Below are 18,401 nucleotides of genomic sequence, written 5' to 3' on the forward strand. Positions count from 1 at the left end.
TGACTCCAACATGGAGGGTAATTTTTCTTTCTTTTTTCTGAGTGCCGTCCCAGATTATTGCATGGTTTGCTTTTTCTGTATAATTTTTGGGAAATCTGACACAGCGGTTGCATTAACCTCTTGAACCTCTGGGGGCAGTATTTCCTTTTTGGATGAAAAACGTTCCCGTTTTAAACAAGATATTTTGTCATGAAAAGATGCTCGACTATGCATATAATTGACAGCTTTGGAAAGAAAACACTGACGTTTCCAAAACTGCAAAGATATTATCTGTGAGTGCCACAGAACTGATGCTACAGGCGAAACCAAGATAACATTTCAAACATGAAATGCCCCAGATTTTGGAGGCGCTGTGTTCCAATGTCTCCTTATATGGCTGTGAATGCGCAAGGAATGAGCCTACACTTTGTCATTTCCCCAAGGTGTCTGCAGCATTGTGACGTATTTGTAGGCATATCATTGGAAGATTGACCATAAGAGACTACATTTACCAGGTGTCCGTCCGCTTGGTGTCCTCCGTCGAGATTATTGCGCAATCTCCAGCTGCATGTATTTTTCCATTTGGTTCAGAGGAGAAACCAAACTGCCACGAGTGATTTATCATCGAATAGATATGTGAAAATCACCTTGAGGATTGATTCTAAACAACGTTTGCCATGTTTCTGTCGATATTATGGAGTTAATTTGGAAAAAAGTTTGGCGTTGTAATGACTGATTTTTGGGGGTTTTTTCTTAGCCAAACGTGATGAACAAAACAGAGCGATTTCTCCTACGCAAATAATCTTTTTGGAAAAACTGAACATTTGCTATCTAACTGAGAGTCTCCTCATTGAAAACGTCCGAAGTTCTTCAAAGAAATTATTTTATTTGAATGCTTTTCTTGTTTTTGTGAAAATGTTGCCTGCTGAATGCTAGGCTTAATGCTATGCTAGCTATCAATACTCTTACACAAATGCTTGTGTAGCTATGGTTGAAAAGCATATTTTGAAAATCTGAGATGACAGTGTTAACAAAAGGCTAAGCTTGTGAGCCAATATATTTATTTCATTTGCGATTTTCATGAATAGTTAACGTTGCGTTATGCTAATGAGCTTGAGGCTATAATTACGCTCCCGGATACGGGATTGCTCGTCGCAACAGGTTAAGGAGTGGTATATCTATATTTCCATGTCTAACAATTGTATTTATCAACATTTATAATGAGTATTTCTGTAAAATTATGTGACTCTCTGCAATATCACTGGATGTTTTTGGAACAAGTGAACGTAACGAGCCAATGTATACTGAGATTTTTTTTATATAAATATGAACTTTATGAAACAAAACATACATGTATTGTGTAACATGAAGTCCTATGAGTGTCATCTTGTGAAGATCAAAGGTTAGGAATTAATTTGATCTCCATTTGTGTTTTTTGTGACTCCTCTCTTTGGCTGGAAAAATGGCTGAATTTTTCTGTGAGTTGGTGGTGACCTAACAATCATTTGTGGTGCTTTTGCTGTAAAGCCTTTTTGAAATTGGTCACTGTGGTGGGATTAACAACAAGATTACCTTTAAAACGGTATAAAATAAATGTATGTTTGAGGAATTTTAATTATGAGATTTCTGTTTTGAATTTGGCGCCCTGCACTTTCACTGGCTGTTGTCATATCGATCCCGTTAACAGGATTGCAGCCCTAAGCAGTTTAAAGCAAAAGGGGATCAACTCCATATTAATGCCCATGATTTTAGAGTGAGATGTTTTTGATCATGTAGTGTATTTCACAACAATTTAGATAAGGATTCCCTATATTACCCAGTGCTTGTTCTCTAACTGAAATTGAACTAACAGCGAAGAATTTTAGAAACCAGAAAATTTAGATTTTCACTAGAAAACACAGCCAAAGTCAAAACAGCTTTCCCAGTTTGACAACAGATGCCGCTCCGGCGGGAGAAATCAATAGGCGAATATCACAAATATTGTGGGTAAGTAATACTGTGAAACACTATCATTCCACTATTATCGCCAGATATATTATGTAAATTCTGAAATTAAAATGCAAATATTAAAATACATCCTGTGTGTAGCACCTTTATAGGGTTAGCATTTCCACAAAGCCATACAGTTGAAGTCGGAAGTTTACATACACCTTAGCCAAAAACATTTAAACTCAGTTTTTCACAATTCCTGACATTTAATCAGAGTAAAAATTCCCAGTCCTAGGTCAGGTAGGATAACCACTTCATTTTAAGAATGTGACATGTCAGAATAATAGCAGAGAGAATGATTTAAGCTTTTATTTCTTTCATCAAATTCCCAGTGGGTCAGAAGTTTACATACACTCAATTAGTATTTGGTAGCATTGCCTTTAAATTGTTTAACTTGGGTCAAACTTTTCGTGTAGCCTTCCACAAGCTTCCCACAATAAGTTGGGTGAATTTTGGCCCATTCCTCCTGACAGAGCTGCTGTAACCGAGTCAGGTTTGTAGGCGTACTTGCGCGCACACGCCTTTTCAGTTCTGACCACACATTTTCTATAGGATTGAGGTCAGGGCTTTGTGATGGCCACTCCAATACCTTGATTTTGTTGTCTTTAAGCCATTTTGACAACTTTGGAAGTATGCTTGGGGGTCATTGTCTATTTGGAAGACCCATTTGGACCAAGCTTTAACTTAACAACACTGATGTGTTGAGATGTTGCTTCAATATATCCACATAATAGATGGCATCATTAGGGAGGGAAATGTTGTGATGTGCACCAGTCCCTCCTGCAGCAAAGCACCCCCACAACATGATGCTTCCACCCCTGTGTTTCACGGTTGGGATGGTGTTCTTCTGCTTGCAAGACTCCCAGTTTTTCCTCCAAACATAACGATGGCCATGATGGCCAAACAGTTATATTTTTGCTTCATCAGACCAGAGGAAATTTTTCTAAAAAGTACAATCTTTGTCCCCATGTGCAGTTGCAAACCGCAGTCTGGCTTTTTTACGGTGGTTTTGGAGCAGTGGCTTCTTCCTTGCTGAGTGGCCTTTCAGGTTATCGATATAGGACTTGTTTTACTGTGGATATAGATACACATCTTTTGTGAAGATGCTGGAGGAATTAGGTACAAGGTCCTTTGCTGTTGTTCTGGGATTGATTTACCCTTTTCGCAACAAAGTACGTTCATCTCTAGGAGACAACTAAAAAGATGCATTCTGTTTTGAGTCCATTTATTGTACAATATCACAATAAAAATGTCCAAATGATGTTAACAAAACATCTACAGGTTCCAATTCAGGCTGAAATATATAGATGCTTACTGACGTCCTGATGAGGGGACTAGGTGCCTGATCCTTACTGGAGAGGAATCACCCATTGGCTGCTGTAGGTCCTGTTAATGACAGTAGGAGATGAGTCTCATGTCAGGATTCAGTCCTAGATGATCTGTGCTCAAAGTCAACACACTGGTGATCTGCATTTCAGTTTGAGTTGGACACTAGACTGTTGCTCTACTCTAAGAGAACACCAGACAGATTGGGGCTGTACCACCCGCCGAGACAGGCGAGTAGTGTTGTTGGGGATTCAGGTTGGTTGGTTGTTTGGTCCAGGTCTGATGTGTTAAGAAGCTGCGCCGCAGGTTCAGGGATTGAGGGTGAAGGGTCATGGGGCGGGGTTTAGGAGCGGGTGTACTTCCCCCAGATGTGCAGCATGAAGACCGACGCGATGAACAGCAAAACTGATCACCAGCACTGGTACTGGACCTACTTTGAGTCCTGGTGAGTCCTCAGTGTAGAAGCGCCACATGCCCCCTGTGCCGCCCGCTGACGCTGTGGTCCTGCCTGCACTGCGTTTGCCACTGCTCGTTGCTTTCCTCTGTCGGACTGTGGATCCTGCTGCGCGGGGGGCTGCTGTCTTGCTGGGGGATCGGCTCCCTGCACCGACATTAGTTGCACTTGATGCTGGTCCAGGCATTTTAAGTTGCACTTTGGATTTCACTTTGAAAGAAGAAAACTTCACCTGTTCTTCAAACTGAAGTTCACGTCAAAAGGGCAGCAGTGCAGTACACAAATCGCCACAAATTCAGAAGGCACGCATCTCTTTCTTGAGCAGTATGACGGCTACGTGGTCCCATGGTGTTTATAATTGCGTACTATTGTTTGTACAGATGAACGTGGTACCTTCAGGCGTTTGGAAATTGCTCCCAAGGATGAACCAGACTTGTGGAGGTCTACAATTTTTTTTTCTAAGGTCTTGGCTGATTTCTTTTGATTTTCCCATGACGTCAAGCGAAGAGGCACTGAGTTTGAAGGAAGGCCTTGAAATACATCCACAGGTACACCTCCAAATTGACTCAAATTATATCAATTAGCCTATCAGAAGCTTCTAAAGCCATGACATTATTTTCTGGAATGTTCCAAGCTGTTTAAAGGCACAGTCAACTTAGTGTATGTAAACATCTGACCCATTGGAATTGTGATACAGTGAATTATAAGTGAAATAATCTGTCTGTAAACAATTGTTGGAAAAATGTCTTGTGTCATGCAAAGTAGATGTCCTAACAGACTTGCCAAAACTATAGTTTGTTAACAAGAAATTTGTGGAGTGGTTGAAAAACTAGTTTTAATGACTCCAACCTGAGTGTATGTAAACTTCCAACTTCAACTGTTTATTTCCGGTAGGAAAACGTGGCAGCGGACAACGTGACCAGGAAGATTTAAATTTACCGACCAGTTGAGAAATTTACCATACATTTACGCATTGGGTGTGTAACCCATTAGGGTGTCCACCCACGGTGATCAGAATGACAGAAATCACATTTATACTTAACAAATAATTAACAATTTTACTGAGTTACAATTCATAAGGAAATCAGTCAATTTAAATAAATAAATTAGGCACTGATCTATGGATTTCGCATGACTGGGCAGGACGCAGCCATGGGTGGGCTTGGGAGGACATGGGCCCACCCACTGGGTAGCCAGGACCAGCCAATCAGAATGAGTTATTCCCCACAAAAGGGCTTTATTATAAGACAGAAATACTCCTTAGTTTCATCAAATGTCCGGGTGGCTGGTCTCAGACGATCCTGCAGGTGAAGAAGTCGGATGTGGAGGTCCTGAGCTGGCATGGTTACACAGTCTTCAGTTTTGAGGCCGGTTGGAAGTACTGTAAAATTCTCTAAAACAACAGAGGCTTATGGTATAGAAATGAACATTCAATTCTCTGGCAACAGCTCTGATGGACATTCCTACAGTCAGCATTCCAATTGCATGCTCCCTCAAAACACGAGACATCTGTGGCGTTGTGTGACAGAAGTCCACATTCGAGTGGCCTTTTATTGTCCCCAGCACAAGGTGCACCTGTGTAAAGATCATGCTGTTTAATCAGCTTCTTGATATCCTACACTTGTAAGGTGGATGTATTATTTTGCCAAAGGAGAAATGCTCACTAACAGGGATGTAAACAAATATGTGAACAACATTTTTAGAGAAATAAGCTTTTTGTGCATTTGGAATTTTTTGGGGGATCTTTTATTTCAGCTCAATTGCAAATTATAGTTCCTCACAGTAGGCCTATCTGAAAGAATCTTTCCAATCTCTCCCCCGCGATAATCACCAAGCCTGGTGTGAAAGAGCAAAATATCAGCCGATGACTGGATATATCCAGTTGAAACGTCAGAAAATACCTTTCCCTTGCACAAAAATAGCTGTCTGTCCCGAGCTCACTGGTGTAGGAAGCTGAGCGCCTGGAATAGGCTAGTTGAGACAATGTTGCAAGTTCAGAGACAACTTCATGCAAGATCCAGTCGATACAAATGTTGCACTTTATTAGTGAAAGGAAGGCCAACATGCTGAGTAGAGGTGAATGAAAGAACCGGAATTTTCATCCGTATATTTTCTGTTTTATTTCTTGGCTTTATCCATTTTAATTAGTTGACAATGGAAGTTATAGGCCAACAGCTGCATTGGCCATCTCGGAGTTCCATGCGCTCATTTAGGCCATTTAACCGACAATGTATCAATGTGGCAGAGGCTGGTGCTCTAGCATTGGTTGAATTTTTGCTTTGATATTTATATCATTTTAATTACACTGAGCAAAAATATCAACACAACATGCAACAATTTCAGTGATTTTACTGTTACTGTTTACAGTTCATATAAGGAAACTAGTCAATTTAAATGAATTCATTAGGCCCTAATCTACAGATTTCACATGACTGGGAATAGATACCTTAAAATCAAAGGTAGGGGAGTGGATCAGAAAACCAGTCAGTATCTGGTATGACCACCATTTGCCTCATTAGAGCGACATCTCCTTCGCATAGAGTTGATCAGGCTGTTGATTGTGGAATGTTGTCCCACTCCTCTTCAATGGCTGTGCAAAGTTGCTGGATATTGAACACGCTGTCGTACTATTCGATCCAGAGCATCCCAAACATGCTCAGTGGGTGACATGTCTGAGCATGCACAACAGGTTAAGTTTGAATTTCATTTTATTAATCATTCTGGCTGGTAAGGAACAGTTACATGATGTTGCAAGCATTAGCTTCAGGCGATATACCAATGAATTGTGTATTACAGCTTGATTAACCAGACTAATGTCCATGTTACAGCCCTTGATTACAGAAGGTACACAGAGGCGATCACCTGTGCCAATTAGCTATCTGCTCGAACACCCGTGTGTAAGTTACTGGGGAGGAAGTGTAGTTCTACAACTGGAGGCACACAGCATATGATCTGTACAAATCTGCAACGGTAAGTGTATATTTTTATGTGAAAGTTTCTTTCTGGCTGATATGAAAGGGCTATTATGTATTTTCAAAAATCGTTTTGCAAGCGATGATTGGCTTTTCTAAATGTTAAAACAGTGTCAGAATTGTATACTGAACAAAAATAAACATGTAAAGTGTTGGTCCCATGTTTTATCTGCTGAAATTAAAGATCCCAGAAATGTTCCATACACAGCTTATTTCTTTCTTTCTGTGCACAAATTAGTTTACATTCCTGCTAGGTTGCATTTCTCCTCTGCCAAGATACTCCGTCCATCTAACAGGTGTGGCATATCAAATAGCTGTTTAAACATAATCAATACACTGGTGCACCTTGTGCTGGGGACTAAAAGGGCACTAAAATGTGCAGTTTTGTCAAAACGCCACAGACGCCCCATGCTTTGAGGGAGCGTGCAATTGGCATGCTGACTGCAGGAATGTCCAACAGAACTGTTGCTAGAGATTAGAATGTTAAGTTCTCTACCATATGCCACCTCCAACTTAACTCCAAAAGAATTTGGCAGTACATCCACCCAGACTCAACCTCAGACAACGTGCAACCACGCCAGCCCATGATTTCCATCCCTGCCCTGTGAAATCCAGGGCCTAATAAATTTCACTCACCATACTGATTTCCTTATATGAACTGTAACTTATATTTGAAATTGCATTTAAACCCTAAGGTTTTTTTCTGAGAGCTACCCTAAAAAAAAACAACAGGGCCTGTTTTCCCAAAGGTATCTTAAGACTAAATTCACCATATATTTTCCTAACGTTGAACTTAGCCTTAAGATGCTTTTGGGAAACCGCGCTCAGATCATTGACAAACCAATTAGCTATCTAGCTCGTTAGCTAACGTTAATGTACGTCATTCAACTAATGTATAGCTAGTTAGCTAGCAGTAAAGCTTGTTCCCTAGCTAGATAAATATCATACAATAACGTTGGGCAAACATAACTAGGTATATCTTGATGTATGTAATGATGTAAATGTCAGAAGTTCAAGTCGGACTTGTAGCTTGAATGTGAGGACTGAGTGCTTTAGGAAGCTAGCAGGCAGCAAATAAGCTAGCTAGGTTACGGTTAGCCATCTACGGCTTGCCCTACTAGCTACAGTAGCTTGCTGAACGGTCGATATGTTTGTTACCTGAGCATCTCTGCGGACATCTTGAGCTGGTCAACGGCACCTTATGCAAACGGCGCGCACTATATGGGCTTACTCCCACAAAATTTCACAATTGCCCTCATTATTGCAGGTAACTTTTGTTTAGGTCGCTAACACAATGCAATAGTCAGACTAGCTACGCAATAATGGCGGTGTTTCTCGAATGCTTTCATCATTGCGACTGCGCAAATCTGAGAATGGGCGCGTTCCAGACTGTCCTGTGTGGTCGGAGCTGCAGTCATTTTGAGTTCAAATGTTAATTTGGCCGCTTCCTGGACATCTTTTTATAGTAGGCTACTCGAGTTGCGCAGATGATCTCACAGTCACAACGCCTGGGAGCCACATTGTTATTGTAAAGACCCTTGGGTCATCCTTACCATATCCCCTAAGTGGGTTAATAAGGATCGGACCTTTTTTCAATTTTCGACTAAAATGACACCCAAATCTACACAGCAGGGGTTCAAACTGTAGAACCCAGTTCCTACATTTGAATATAAAAATTGATTTTATCAAACAAAACTATGCTACATTTTATCTCTGGGACCCTCAGGGTGACAAATCAGAGCAAGATCACTGAATGTAAGTACATTATTTACTTTCAGAGGTGAATGTATCAAACCAGCCACGATAAAAGTTTTTGTTGTTATGCACTCTCCTCAAACAATAGCATGGTATTTTTTCACTGAAATAGCTACTGTAAATTGGACACTTCAGTTAGATTAACAAGAATTTAGGCTTTCTGCCCATATAAGACATGGCTATGTCCTGGAAAATGTAAGGTTACTTAAAACGTCATTGACTGGGACTGGGAGACCCAAGTTCAATACCTGAAAGAGGCAGTGCACAGTCTTTGTTCACTGCACTGGTATCATAAGTAGGATGGTGTTTGTGGCCACAGCCACACTCTCCTGAATGAAGAGGGTAGGTAGTGGAACAAATAACAACCTGTGCCCCAAGTGGGATAACCCTATAGGAGCAGTGGTTAGCACTGGGGAAGCTACTCTGAAAATATCGTCTTCCAAGCTACCAATTACTAAACTACCTTTAAAGGGAATTTCAGTTGGGATGGAACTATTGGCCCACAACATTTGATTATAATAGACCAACGACTGTTCATCTTGGTAAGGGGGTGGGCTTGTGTATGTAAATGTATTAACTTGCACATGATCAGGGCCTGGTTTCTGTGTTTTTGTATTGGGCTGATCTTAACCTTTTTGTACATAATCTTTACATCATTTCAGCTTAACACACTCCCTGCTATTATGATGTCCTGTATTCATGACAGCCCTAGTGGCCCGATACTTCCCTGACAGGTTACCTTTACCGTTATCTGGTTGTTTTCTAGATTTCTCCTGGTTCTGCATATGTATATAGTGCTGTATATGTTTTCCTTTTCTTTCTTTTTTATGTAGTTTTTCACCTTTATTGCTATCTTTGAGAGTATGGATTAATTATACTAACCACATTCCCTGTGTACATGTGTTTTTGTTCTAGTAGAAATACATCTATAACAAGTTCTATTTTATCCTGTATCTGATATTATGACACCTTGTGGCCCTTTTGGGTACTTTAGATTACCACAGGTGTCTGCAATTACCTCTGGCTCACTGTGGCCTTATCTGTCCCGCTATTGTTTGTGGAGATATGCTCTGATGAAGGTCGACTGACCGAAAGCTCAGCTATAATTAAAAACATTTGCATCTGACTGGAAGTGTGCAGAGACTTTTTCCTGTTTCTGCCATCGTTTCCTATGACTGAAAAGAGTTCTGGACATCAGAACAGCTATCAATGACCTCCATTTGGACAAAGAGGTCTAATTCAATGAGTCTGAGACATATTGATTATTGTAGACCAGGCCCAAATCCCGACACTCGATGAAGGATGGATGAGACGGGCCTATATAGGCTGGTGTGCGGGATACCTGAAAAGACCATGTTGAAGAGTGGATAAATCGCCTCTATGCTTCGATCTATTGGCATGTCACCTGTGCAACCACTGGAGAATAAACTGCATGAGCTCGGTTCGAGACTATCCTATTGATGTGATGAGCTGTAATATCCTATGTTTCTCAGAGTCTTGGCTGAACAAAGACATGGTAAATGTTCATTTAGATGGTTTTCCTATATATCAACAGGACAGAACGGCTGCATCGGAGAAGCTCAGAGGTGGTGTGTGTCTCTTTGTTAACAAAAACTGGTGCGCAATCTCTAATATTAACAAGTCTTGAGGTTTTCTCGCCTGTTAGAATACCTCATAAGTTGAAACCACACTCTTTACCAAGAGAGTTTATATTTTTTGTAGCTGTCCATTTACCACCACAAACCGATGCTGGCACTAAGACTGCATTCAAATAGCTGTGATATTGCCATTAGCAAACAAGAAAATGATAACCAACAGGTTACTTTTGTCCGGTGACATTAATGCAGGAAAACTGAAACGTTTAACCTCATTTCTACCAGCATGACACCTGTGAACTAGAGGCAAAAAAAACTCTAGATCACTTTTACTCCACACACAGAGACGCATAAAAATCTCGCCCTCCATTTGGCAAATCTGACCATAATGCTATCCTCCTGATTCCTGCTTCCAAGCAAAAACTCTTATCAGGAAGTACCAGTGACGTGCTCAAGAATCAGATGCTAAGCTACTGGACCGTTTTGCTAGCACAGACTGGAATATGTTCCAGAATTCATCAGATGGCATTGAGGAGTTTACCACATCAGTCATCGGCTTCATTAATAAGTGCATCGATGACATTGTCCCTACAGTGACCATATGTACATATCCCAACCAGAAGCCATGGATTACAGGTAACATCCACACTGAGCTAAAGGTTAGACCTGGTCAATACAGGACAAAGATCAAATCCTACTACACCGGCTCTGACACTCGTCGGATGTGGCAGGGCTTGCAAACTATTACGGATTACAAAGGGAAAACCAGCTGCGATCTGTCCAGTGACGGGAGCCTACCAGATGAGCTAAAATCTGTTAACTGGTGTAATTGTCCTGTCTTATCTGGTGTCCTTTGTAAATTTAAGTATGCTCCCTCTAATTCTCTCGCTCTCCCGCTTTCCCTCCTTCCCGGAGGACCTGAGCCCTAGGATCATGCCTCAGGACTACCTGGACTGATGACTCCTGGCTGTCCCCAGTCCACCTGGTCGTGCTGCTGCTCCAGTTTAACTGTTCTGCCTGTGGCTATGGAATCCTGACCTCTTCACCGGATGTGCTATCTTGTTCCGGACCTGCTGTTTTTGACTCTTTCTCTCTCCCGCACCTGCTGTCTCGACCTCTGAATGCTTGGCCATGGAAAGCCAACTGACATTTACTCCTGAGGTACTGACCTGTTGCACCCTCTACAACCACTGATTGTTATTTGACCCTGCTGGTCAGCTAAGAACAATTGAACATCTTGAAGAACAATTTGGCCTTAAATGGCCATGTACTCTTATAATCTCCATCTGGCACAGCCAGAATAGGACTGGCCACCCCTCAGAGCCTGGTTTTTTCCTAGGTTCCTGCCTTCCTGGGGACTTTTTCCTAGCCACCGTGCTTCTACATCTGCATTGTTTGGTGTTTTAGGCTGGGCTTCTGTATAACACTTTGACATCTGCTGATGTAAAAAGGGCTTTATAAATACATTTGATTGATTGAATACCTTCATAGTTCAGCTGGTGAACTATGCATGAGTTCACCAGCGGTTCCGGATGACTGTGTGATCACACTCTCCATAGACCTTTAAACAGGTAACATTCAAAAGGCTGCAGTGTAAAACTGATTACCAGGAAGCGTACTCAGAGCATGGGGTGACCAGATGTCAAGTGTCTTCACTGACATTTTCAACATCTCTCTGACCCAGTCTGTAATACCTACATGTTTCAAGCAGGCCACCATAGCCCCTGTGCCCGAAAACGCCATGATAATCTGTCTAAATGACTATCGCCCCCTTGCACTCACATTTGTGGCCATGAAAAGCTTTGAAAGGCTGGTCATGGCTCACAACACAATCTTTAGCACACCAACCCAACAGATCCACAGATGACACAATCTCAATTGCACTCCACATTGCCCTTTCCCACTAAGACAAAAAGAAGAGATTACAGAAGAATGGATTTACTTTTTCAATGCAAGTTAAGGATCCTATAGTTATCGCGGTTCACATTGGATTTATTAGTAAGACAGCTTTTTTTTTTTTTAGCGCTACTCTGAACACAAGCTTGTTAGCTCGCTAACGTTTTCTCTAGTCCAACGTTAAACCAACTCGGAAGCTCATAGACGTTAAAAGTTCCTCCATAGAAGCTGCTCCTCCGTAGGTATAATTTTTGGGGCCTAATTCAAATAATGCATGTCATAACAAGATGTCCAGTACTTCAACTCAAGCTTCCCCCATTCTCACTCGCTCTCTCCTCACCCTCAAAATTGTTTGTCTTTCATTATGATTAAACCATGCAGTTACTGCAAAATACAATTTGTTCTTAATGACTTTCCTATACAGATTAAATTGGTTACCCGCTCCACAGCAAGCTGCTTTATCTGCACTGATTGGTGAAGTAATTTAATATTGAGCTAAATGTCAAAGAATATATTTCAGAGGTTTAAAAAGGAACAGAAAGAAACAATATAAACTGATATTTTTGGGGGGTTTCGAACCGGTTCAGAACATTATTTTGCTGGAACAGTGGAATGGAACAAAAACAATAATGGTTCTGTTTAGAACGAAACGATTGGAAAATAATTTTGGTTCCAAATCCCTGTGTCTGCCACGAGTAGATCACTATTCCATTGTCATTTTTAATGCAAAGCATAACATGCTCATATTATGCCAGCTAAAACATTGGAAAAACACTAGTTTACTGTACATTATAATGAACTTTCAGTGATTTCAATTACATTCGAAAACAGTACAAATGGATGGTAAACATTTTGTCACGTCTGCCACTAGATCATCACTAATCCATTGTCATTAACATTGCAAATTATAAACTGGATGGTTCGAGCCCTGAATGCTGATTGGCTGACAGTCATGGTATTTCAGACCGTATACCATGGGTGTGAAAAAACATTCGTTTTTACTGATCTAATTACAATGGCAACCAGTTTAGAATAGCAATAAGGCACTTTGGGGGTTTGTGATATGTGGTCAATATGCCACGGTAAGGGCTGCGTTCAGGCACTCCGAATTGCGTCGTGAATAAGAACAGCCCTTGGCCTTGGTATATTTGCCATATATCACACCTCCTCCTGCCTTATTGATTCAGTATAACATGCCCATACTAGGACAGCTTCAACATTGGAAAAACACTTGTTTACAGTATATTACAGTGAACTTTGAGGGAACATAATTCAATTTTAAAACAGTAAAAATGGATGTTAAACAATTGGTCACACGTTTGCCACTAGTAGATCACTAATCCATTGTCACATGCCAGCTACAAAATAGGAAAAACACTAGTTTACTTTATATTACAGTGCTATTTGATGGACTATCATTTTCATTTTAACACAGTAAAATTGGATGGTTAACATCACATGTCTGCATGAATGAATGCCTTGATTAAAATCACTCAAAGTTCACTGTGATGTACTAGTGGGAGTGTTTACCTATTTTACTGTGTTAAATCTGTATTAAAATTCATTACATTTATATTTTTTGTCACTGGCCTATACACACAATATCCCATAATATAAAAGTGGAATTATGTTTTATTATAATTTTTTTTTATAAAAAAAATAAAAAGCTGAAACGTCTTGAGTCAATAAGTAATCAACCCCTTATGGTAAATTCAGGAGTAAAAATGTGCTTAACAAGTCACATAAGTTGCAGGAACTCACACTGTGTGCAATAAGTGTTTATTAACATGATTTTTTAATGACTACCTCGTCTCTGTACCAAACACATACAATTATCTGTAAGGTCCCTCAGTTGAGCAGTGAATTTCAAACACAGATTCGACTACAAAGACCAGTGAGGTTTTCCAATGCCATGCAAAGAAGGGAACATATTGTTAGATGGGTAAAAATAAAAAAGCAGACAATGAATATCCCTTTGAGCATGGTGAAGTTATTAATTTCACGTTGGATGGTGTACCAATACACCCAGTCACAACAAAGATACAGGCATCCTTCCTAACTCAGTTGCTGGAGAGGAAGGAAACTGCTCAGGGATTTCACCATGAGACCAATGGTGACTTTAAAACAGTTAGAGATTGATGTCTGTGATAGAAGAAAACTGAGGATGGATCAACAACATTGTAGTTACTCCACAATACTAACCTAATTGACAGAGTGAAAAGAAGGAAGCCTGTATAGAATAAAAATATTACAAAACATGCATCCTGTTTGCAACAAGGCAAACTCTCTCTCTACTGCACCTGCTGTCTCTAACTCTGAATGCTTGGCTATGAAAAACCAATGGACATTTACTCCTGAGGTGCTGACCTGTTGCATCCTCTACAACCACTGGGATTATTATTATTATGTGACCCTGCTGGTCATCGATGAACGTTTGAACATCTTGGCCATGTACTGTTATAATATCAACCTGGCACAGCCAGAGAGGACTGGCCACCCCTCAGAGCCTGCTTCCTCTCTAGGTTTCTTCCTACGTTTCAGCCTTTCTTAGGGAGTTTTTCCTATCCACTGTATTTCTACTTCTGCATTGCTTGCTGTTTGGGGTTTTATGCTGGGTTTCTATACAGCACTTTGTGACATCGGCTGATGTAAATAAATGTGATTGATAATAATACTGCAAATAAATGTGGCAAAGCAATTCACTTTTGTCCTGATACAAGTGTTATGTTTGGGGCAAATCAAATACAACACATTTTCAAGCATAGTGGTGGCCGAGTTACAGTTTTAACTTAAATTTGCAAAAAATTTGCCGAAATAAAGCCCCGATAATACAACCATTTGTATCAGTTTAGAAGGTCCAAATTACATTAGGCCACTCATATGGTGTATTTTGTTATGATGTATCGTTGTTTATAGATAGGTCTACCTTAGAAAAATAGGCCTATGACACTGAGATGTGCTGTTTATCGTGGATCATCTGTCCCAAATCGTCTTTTAATTAACATAACCACCAGCATATGCCTAAATATCGCTAATATTATTATATTAAGCCAAGAATGGCCAAAGCACTGAAATGAATAGAATTAGTGTGAGTGGGGTTCCAAAAAAAATATGTAGTAAAATCTAATTAATTTATAGCATAGATTCTCTAGGGTCCTTCTCAATCTAATAGCCTAATGGGACCAATTTTTGATTTTAGAGGTGAAATTATTACATTAATTCGTTTTTTTATTCTTCAATCACCTTCCAAATAAAAACCTCATATGGCCTACTTCTGAAAAATTAAACGGGACAGACAGATATGCTGAAGTTGACTCGGCCCAAGTACCATTAGCCGGAACCCAGAGTAATATGAATCTCCCGGACTCGGGAAGAGCTCCGCCCGTATGAAGCCCCATCCCCGAGTCCGAATCAATGATGCTCGAGGGTCTGTTTCTGGCGGTGTGAGAGTATAGCTTCCGTCCCTCTCCTCGCCCCAACCCGGGCGCGAACCAGGGACTCTCTGCACACATAAACAACTGACAATTAACCAACAACTGTAATTATGTATTTGAGAGACAATTGCTCATTGTGCAAATGTATTTATGTTTTCAATAAACATTGGCGATGAAGTATAGTTTACATGTTGTCAACAATCTAAGCCAACCCCGTATGTTTGACCCATAGTTGTGAAGGCATCGATTTTGTTGCTAAACAACCAACCCCTCGATTGCTTTGGCGTCTATGGGAGACTCACCCATTTAAGTAGACCGGAATTTACCATAAAAAAAAAAGATAAACCGCATGAGTGAACTATCTTAATCTATCCACCATCTTTGCCCAGGGCCTTGCCTGGCCTGAGCAGGGGAACATGACTTCTATGTGATGGGCAGACTGCCATTCACTTGCCAGAACATCTGGACCCTACCATTACGCTTGTTTACAGTGAGCTGCTCTGGGGTCGGAACGCCATGATGGTTAGATTGATGCCGAGTCCACTTCATGTCGGAAACTGAAAAAATGTCAGACTTGCTAACTTAGGCGGACGTCGGATCCTGAGTTTCCCACTTGGTAGCAGGGTTTCAATTAGGAAAATGTGGCGCCGGACATTTGAGCAGCAACATTTTAATTTACCAGACATTTGAGAAATTTACCGGACCCCTATGCATTGGGTGCGTAACCTGATTAGTGCATCCATCCACGGTGCTAAGAATGACAAAAATCACATTTAGAATATGGTAATTCATATTAACAGAACATGCAAGTCGAGGATGCAATGATCTGCTTACTGAATTCTGATGTGCACTTTAAACATGTTAGAATAACTGCCCACACTTCATTTTCATCAGCCAATAAGATGAGTAACAAACAGCAAAATCATTAGCCTATATCAATCTATTATAGAAGAAAAGTTTAGGCTACCTATTTTATTGGTCAGCTTGTCGAGAAAGAACTAGCCTATTCCAAACCGACTCTGGGACAGTTGTCGGGCGATAGATCCCAAATTCGTACAACCTATGCTACATAAAAAAAAATTAAAAAGCAATGAGTCTGATGCAACAGATCAGAACGTTTAGCTTTAAATGTTGATAAACTATAATTTTTTCACATAAGCGCAGCAATGCACACAAGGCAGTAGGCTATGCCCGAATATTCGTTCTGTAATGTAATTAGCAGGAAAACAGCATTGTCAAAAGGGCACTGCACATGAGAGCAGTTTCATGTGACAGAGATTAAAATAACTGTTAGAAATTTAGAAAGAGAGGAGTTCTAATAGACTACTGTGAAGCAAGGTAAGACATGCCTCATAATATGTATTCAAACGTTCAGGTTTCAAACAATTAATTATATGTTTTCAAAATGAGTACTGCCTCCAGCTCATTACAAAGTGGTGTGTGACACGCTGATGAAGTCTTCCTTCCGTTGCCGTTTGATGCTGAGTTAACAACTGGGAACTCGGAAATCTCTGACTCTTTCTAGGGCACCAACTTTTCGACCTAAAGATCACTGACGTCATGATTTGACCTCGTATTTTTCAGAGTTCCCAGTTGCCTTGAAAGCCCCACAAAATGCTCCAGCATCAGCTCTTGCTTTGTCTGACACATTTTCTGCTCAAAGGCTTACCCTGGTGTGACGTTTTGATAACCGCTCTAGGACAAGGTGATTTACAGTGCCTTGCGAAAGTATTCGGCCCCCTTGAACTTTGCGACCTTTTTACACATTTCAGGCTTCAAACATAAAGATATAAAACTGTATTTTTTTGTGAAGAATCAACAACAAGTGGGACACAATCATGAAGTGGAACGACATTTATTGGATATTTCAAACTTTTTTAACAAATCAAAAACGGAAAAATTGGGCGTGCAAAATTATTCAGCCCCTTTACTTTCAGTGCAGCAAACTCTCTCCAGAAGTTCAGTGAGGATCTCTGAATGATCCAATGTTGACCTAAATGACTAATGATGATAAATACAATCCACCTGTGTGTAATCAAGTCTCCATATAAATGCGCCTTTATGAAAGAGTGGCAAGAAGAAAGCCATTTCTTAAAGATATCCATAAAAAGTGTTGTTTAAAGTTTGCCACAAGCCACCTGGGAGACACACCAAACATGTGGAAGAAGGTGCTCTGGTCAGATGAAACCAAAATTGAACTTTTTGGCAACAATGCAAAACGTTATGTTTGGCGTAAAAGCAACACAGCTCATCACCCTGAACACACCATCCCCACTGTCAAACATGGTGGTGGCAGCATCATGGTTTGGGCCTGCTTTTCTTCAGCAGGGACAGGGAAGATGGTTAAAATTGAAGGGAAGATGGATGGAGCCAAATACAGGACCATTCTGGAAGAAAACCTGATGGAGTCTACAAAAGACCTGAGACTGGGACGGAGATTTGTCTTCCAACAAGACAATGATCCAAAACATAAAGCAAAATCTACAATGGAATGGTTCAAAAATAAACGATATCCAGGTGTTAGAATGACCAAGTCAAAGTCCAGACCTGAATCCAATCGAGAATCTGTGGAAAGAACTGAAAACTGCTGAAAAAATTCAGTCAAAAATTCAGTCTCTCGATGTGCAAAACTGATAGAGACATACCCCAAGCGACTTACAGCTGTAATCGCAGCAAAAGGTGGCGCTACAAAGTATTAACTTAAGGGGGCTGAATAATTTTGCACGCCCAATTTTTCAGTTTTTGATTTGTTAAAAAAGTTTGAAATATCCAATAAATGTCGTTCCACTTCATGATTGTGTCCCACTTGTTGTTGATTCTTCACAAAAAAATACAGTTTAATATCTTTATGTTTGAAGCCTGAAATGTGGCAAAAGGTCGCAAAGTTCAAGGGGGCCGAATACTTTCGCAAGGCACTGTATCAATATATTCGGCTGTATTTACCCTGAAAAAATGAAATTCTAATTAGCTGCTAATGTGGCTATCATAAAGAACTACAAAT

At 40.4% G+C, this 18,401-nt stretch overlaps 1 protein-coding gene and 1 pseudogene across 1 annotated transcript in view; both read right to left on the reverse strand.

The window, feature by feature from the left end:
• LOC110533809 (chromatin remodeler ATRX) overlaps nucleotides 1-8,089 on the reverse strand; it is a 46,303-nt gene extending 38,214 nt beyond the window's left edge. The window contains exon 1 of the mRNA XM_021618336.3: nucleotides 7,879-8,089. Coding sequence (XP_021474011.2) covers nucleotides 7,879-7,898 — 20 coding nt within the window. The 5' untranslated portion in view covers nucleotides 7,899-8,089. The remainder of the gene's footprint in view (nucleotides 1-7,878) is intronic.
• LOC110533810 (protein transport protein Sec61 subunit beta pseudogene) lies at nucleotides 3,523-3,977 on the reverse strand (annotated as a pseudogene).
• Nucleotides 8,090-18,401: the final 10,312 nt, after the last annotated feature.

This window comes from Oncorhynchus mykiss, chromosome 10 (genome assembly GCF_057628025.1).
Source record: "Oncorhynchus mykiss isolate SJ-2025 chromosome 10, ASM5762802v1, whole genome shotgun sequence".
Classification (NCBI taxonomy): Eukaryota; Metazoa; Chordata; class Actinopteri; order Salmoniformes; family Salmonidae; genus Oncorhynchus; species Oncorhynchus mykiss.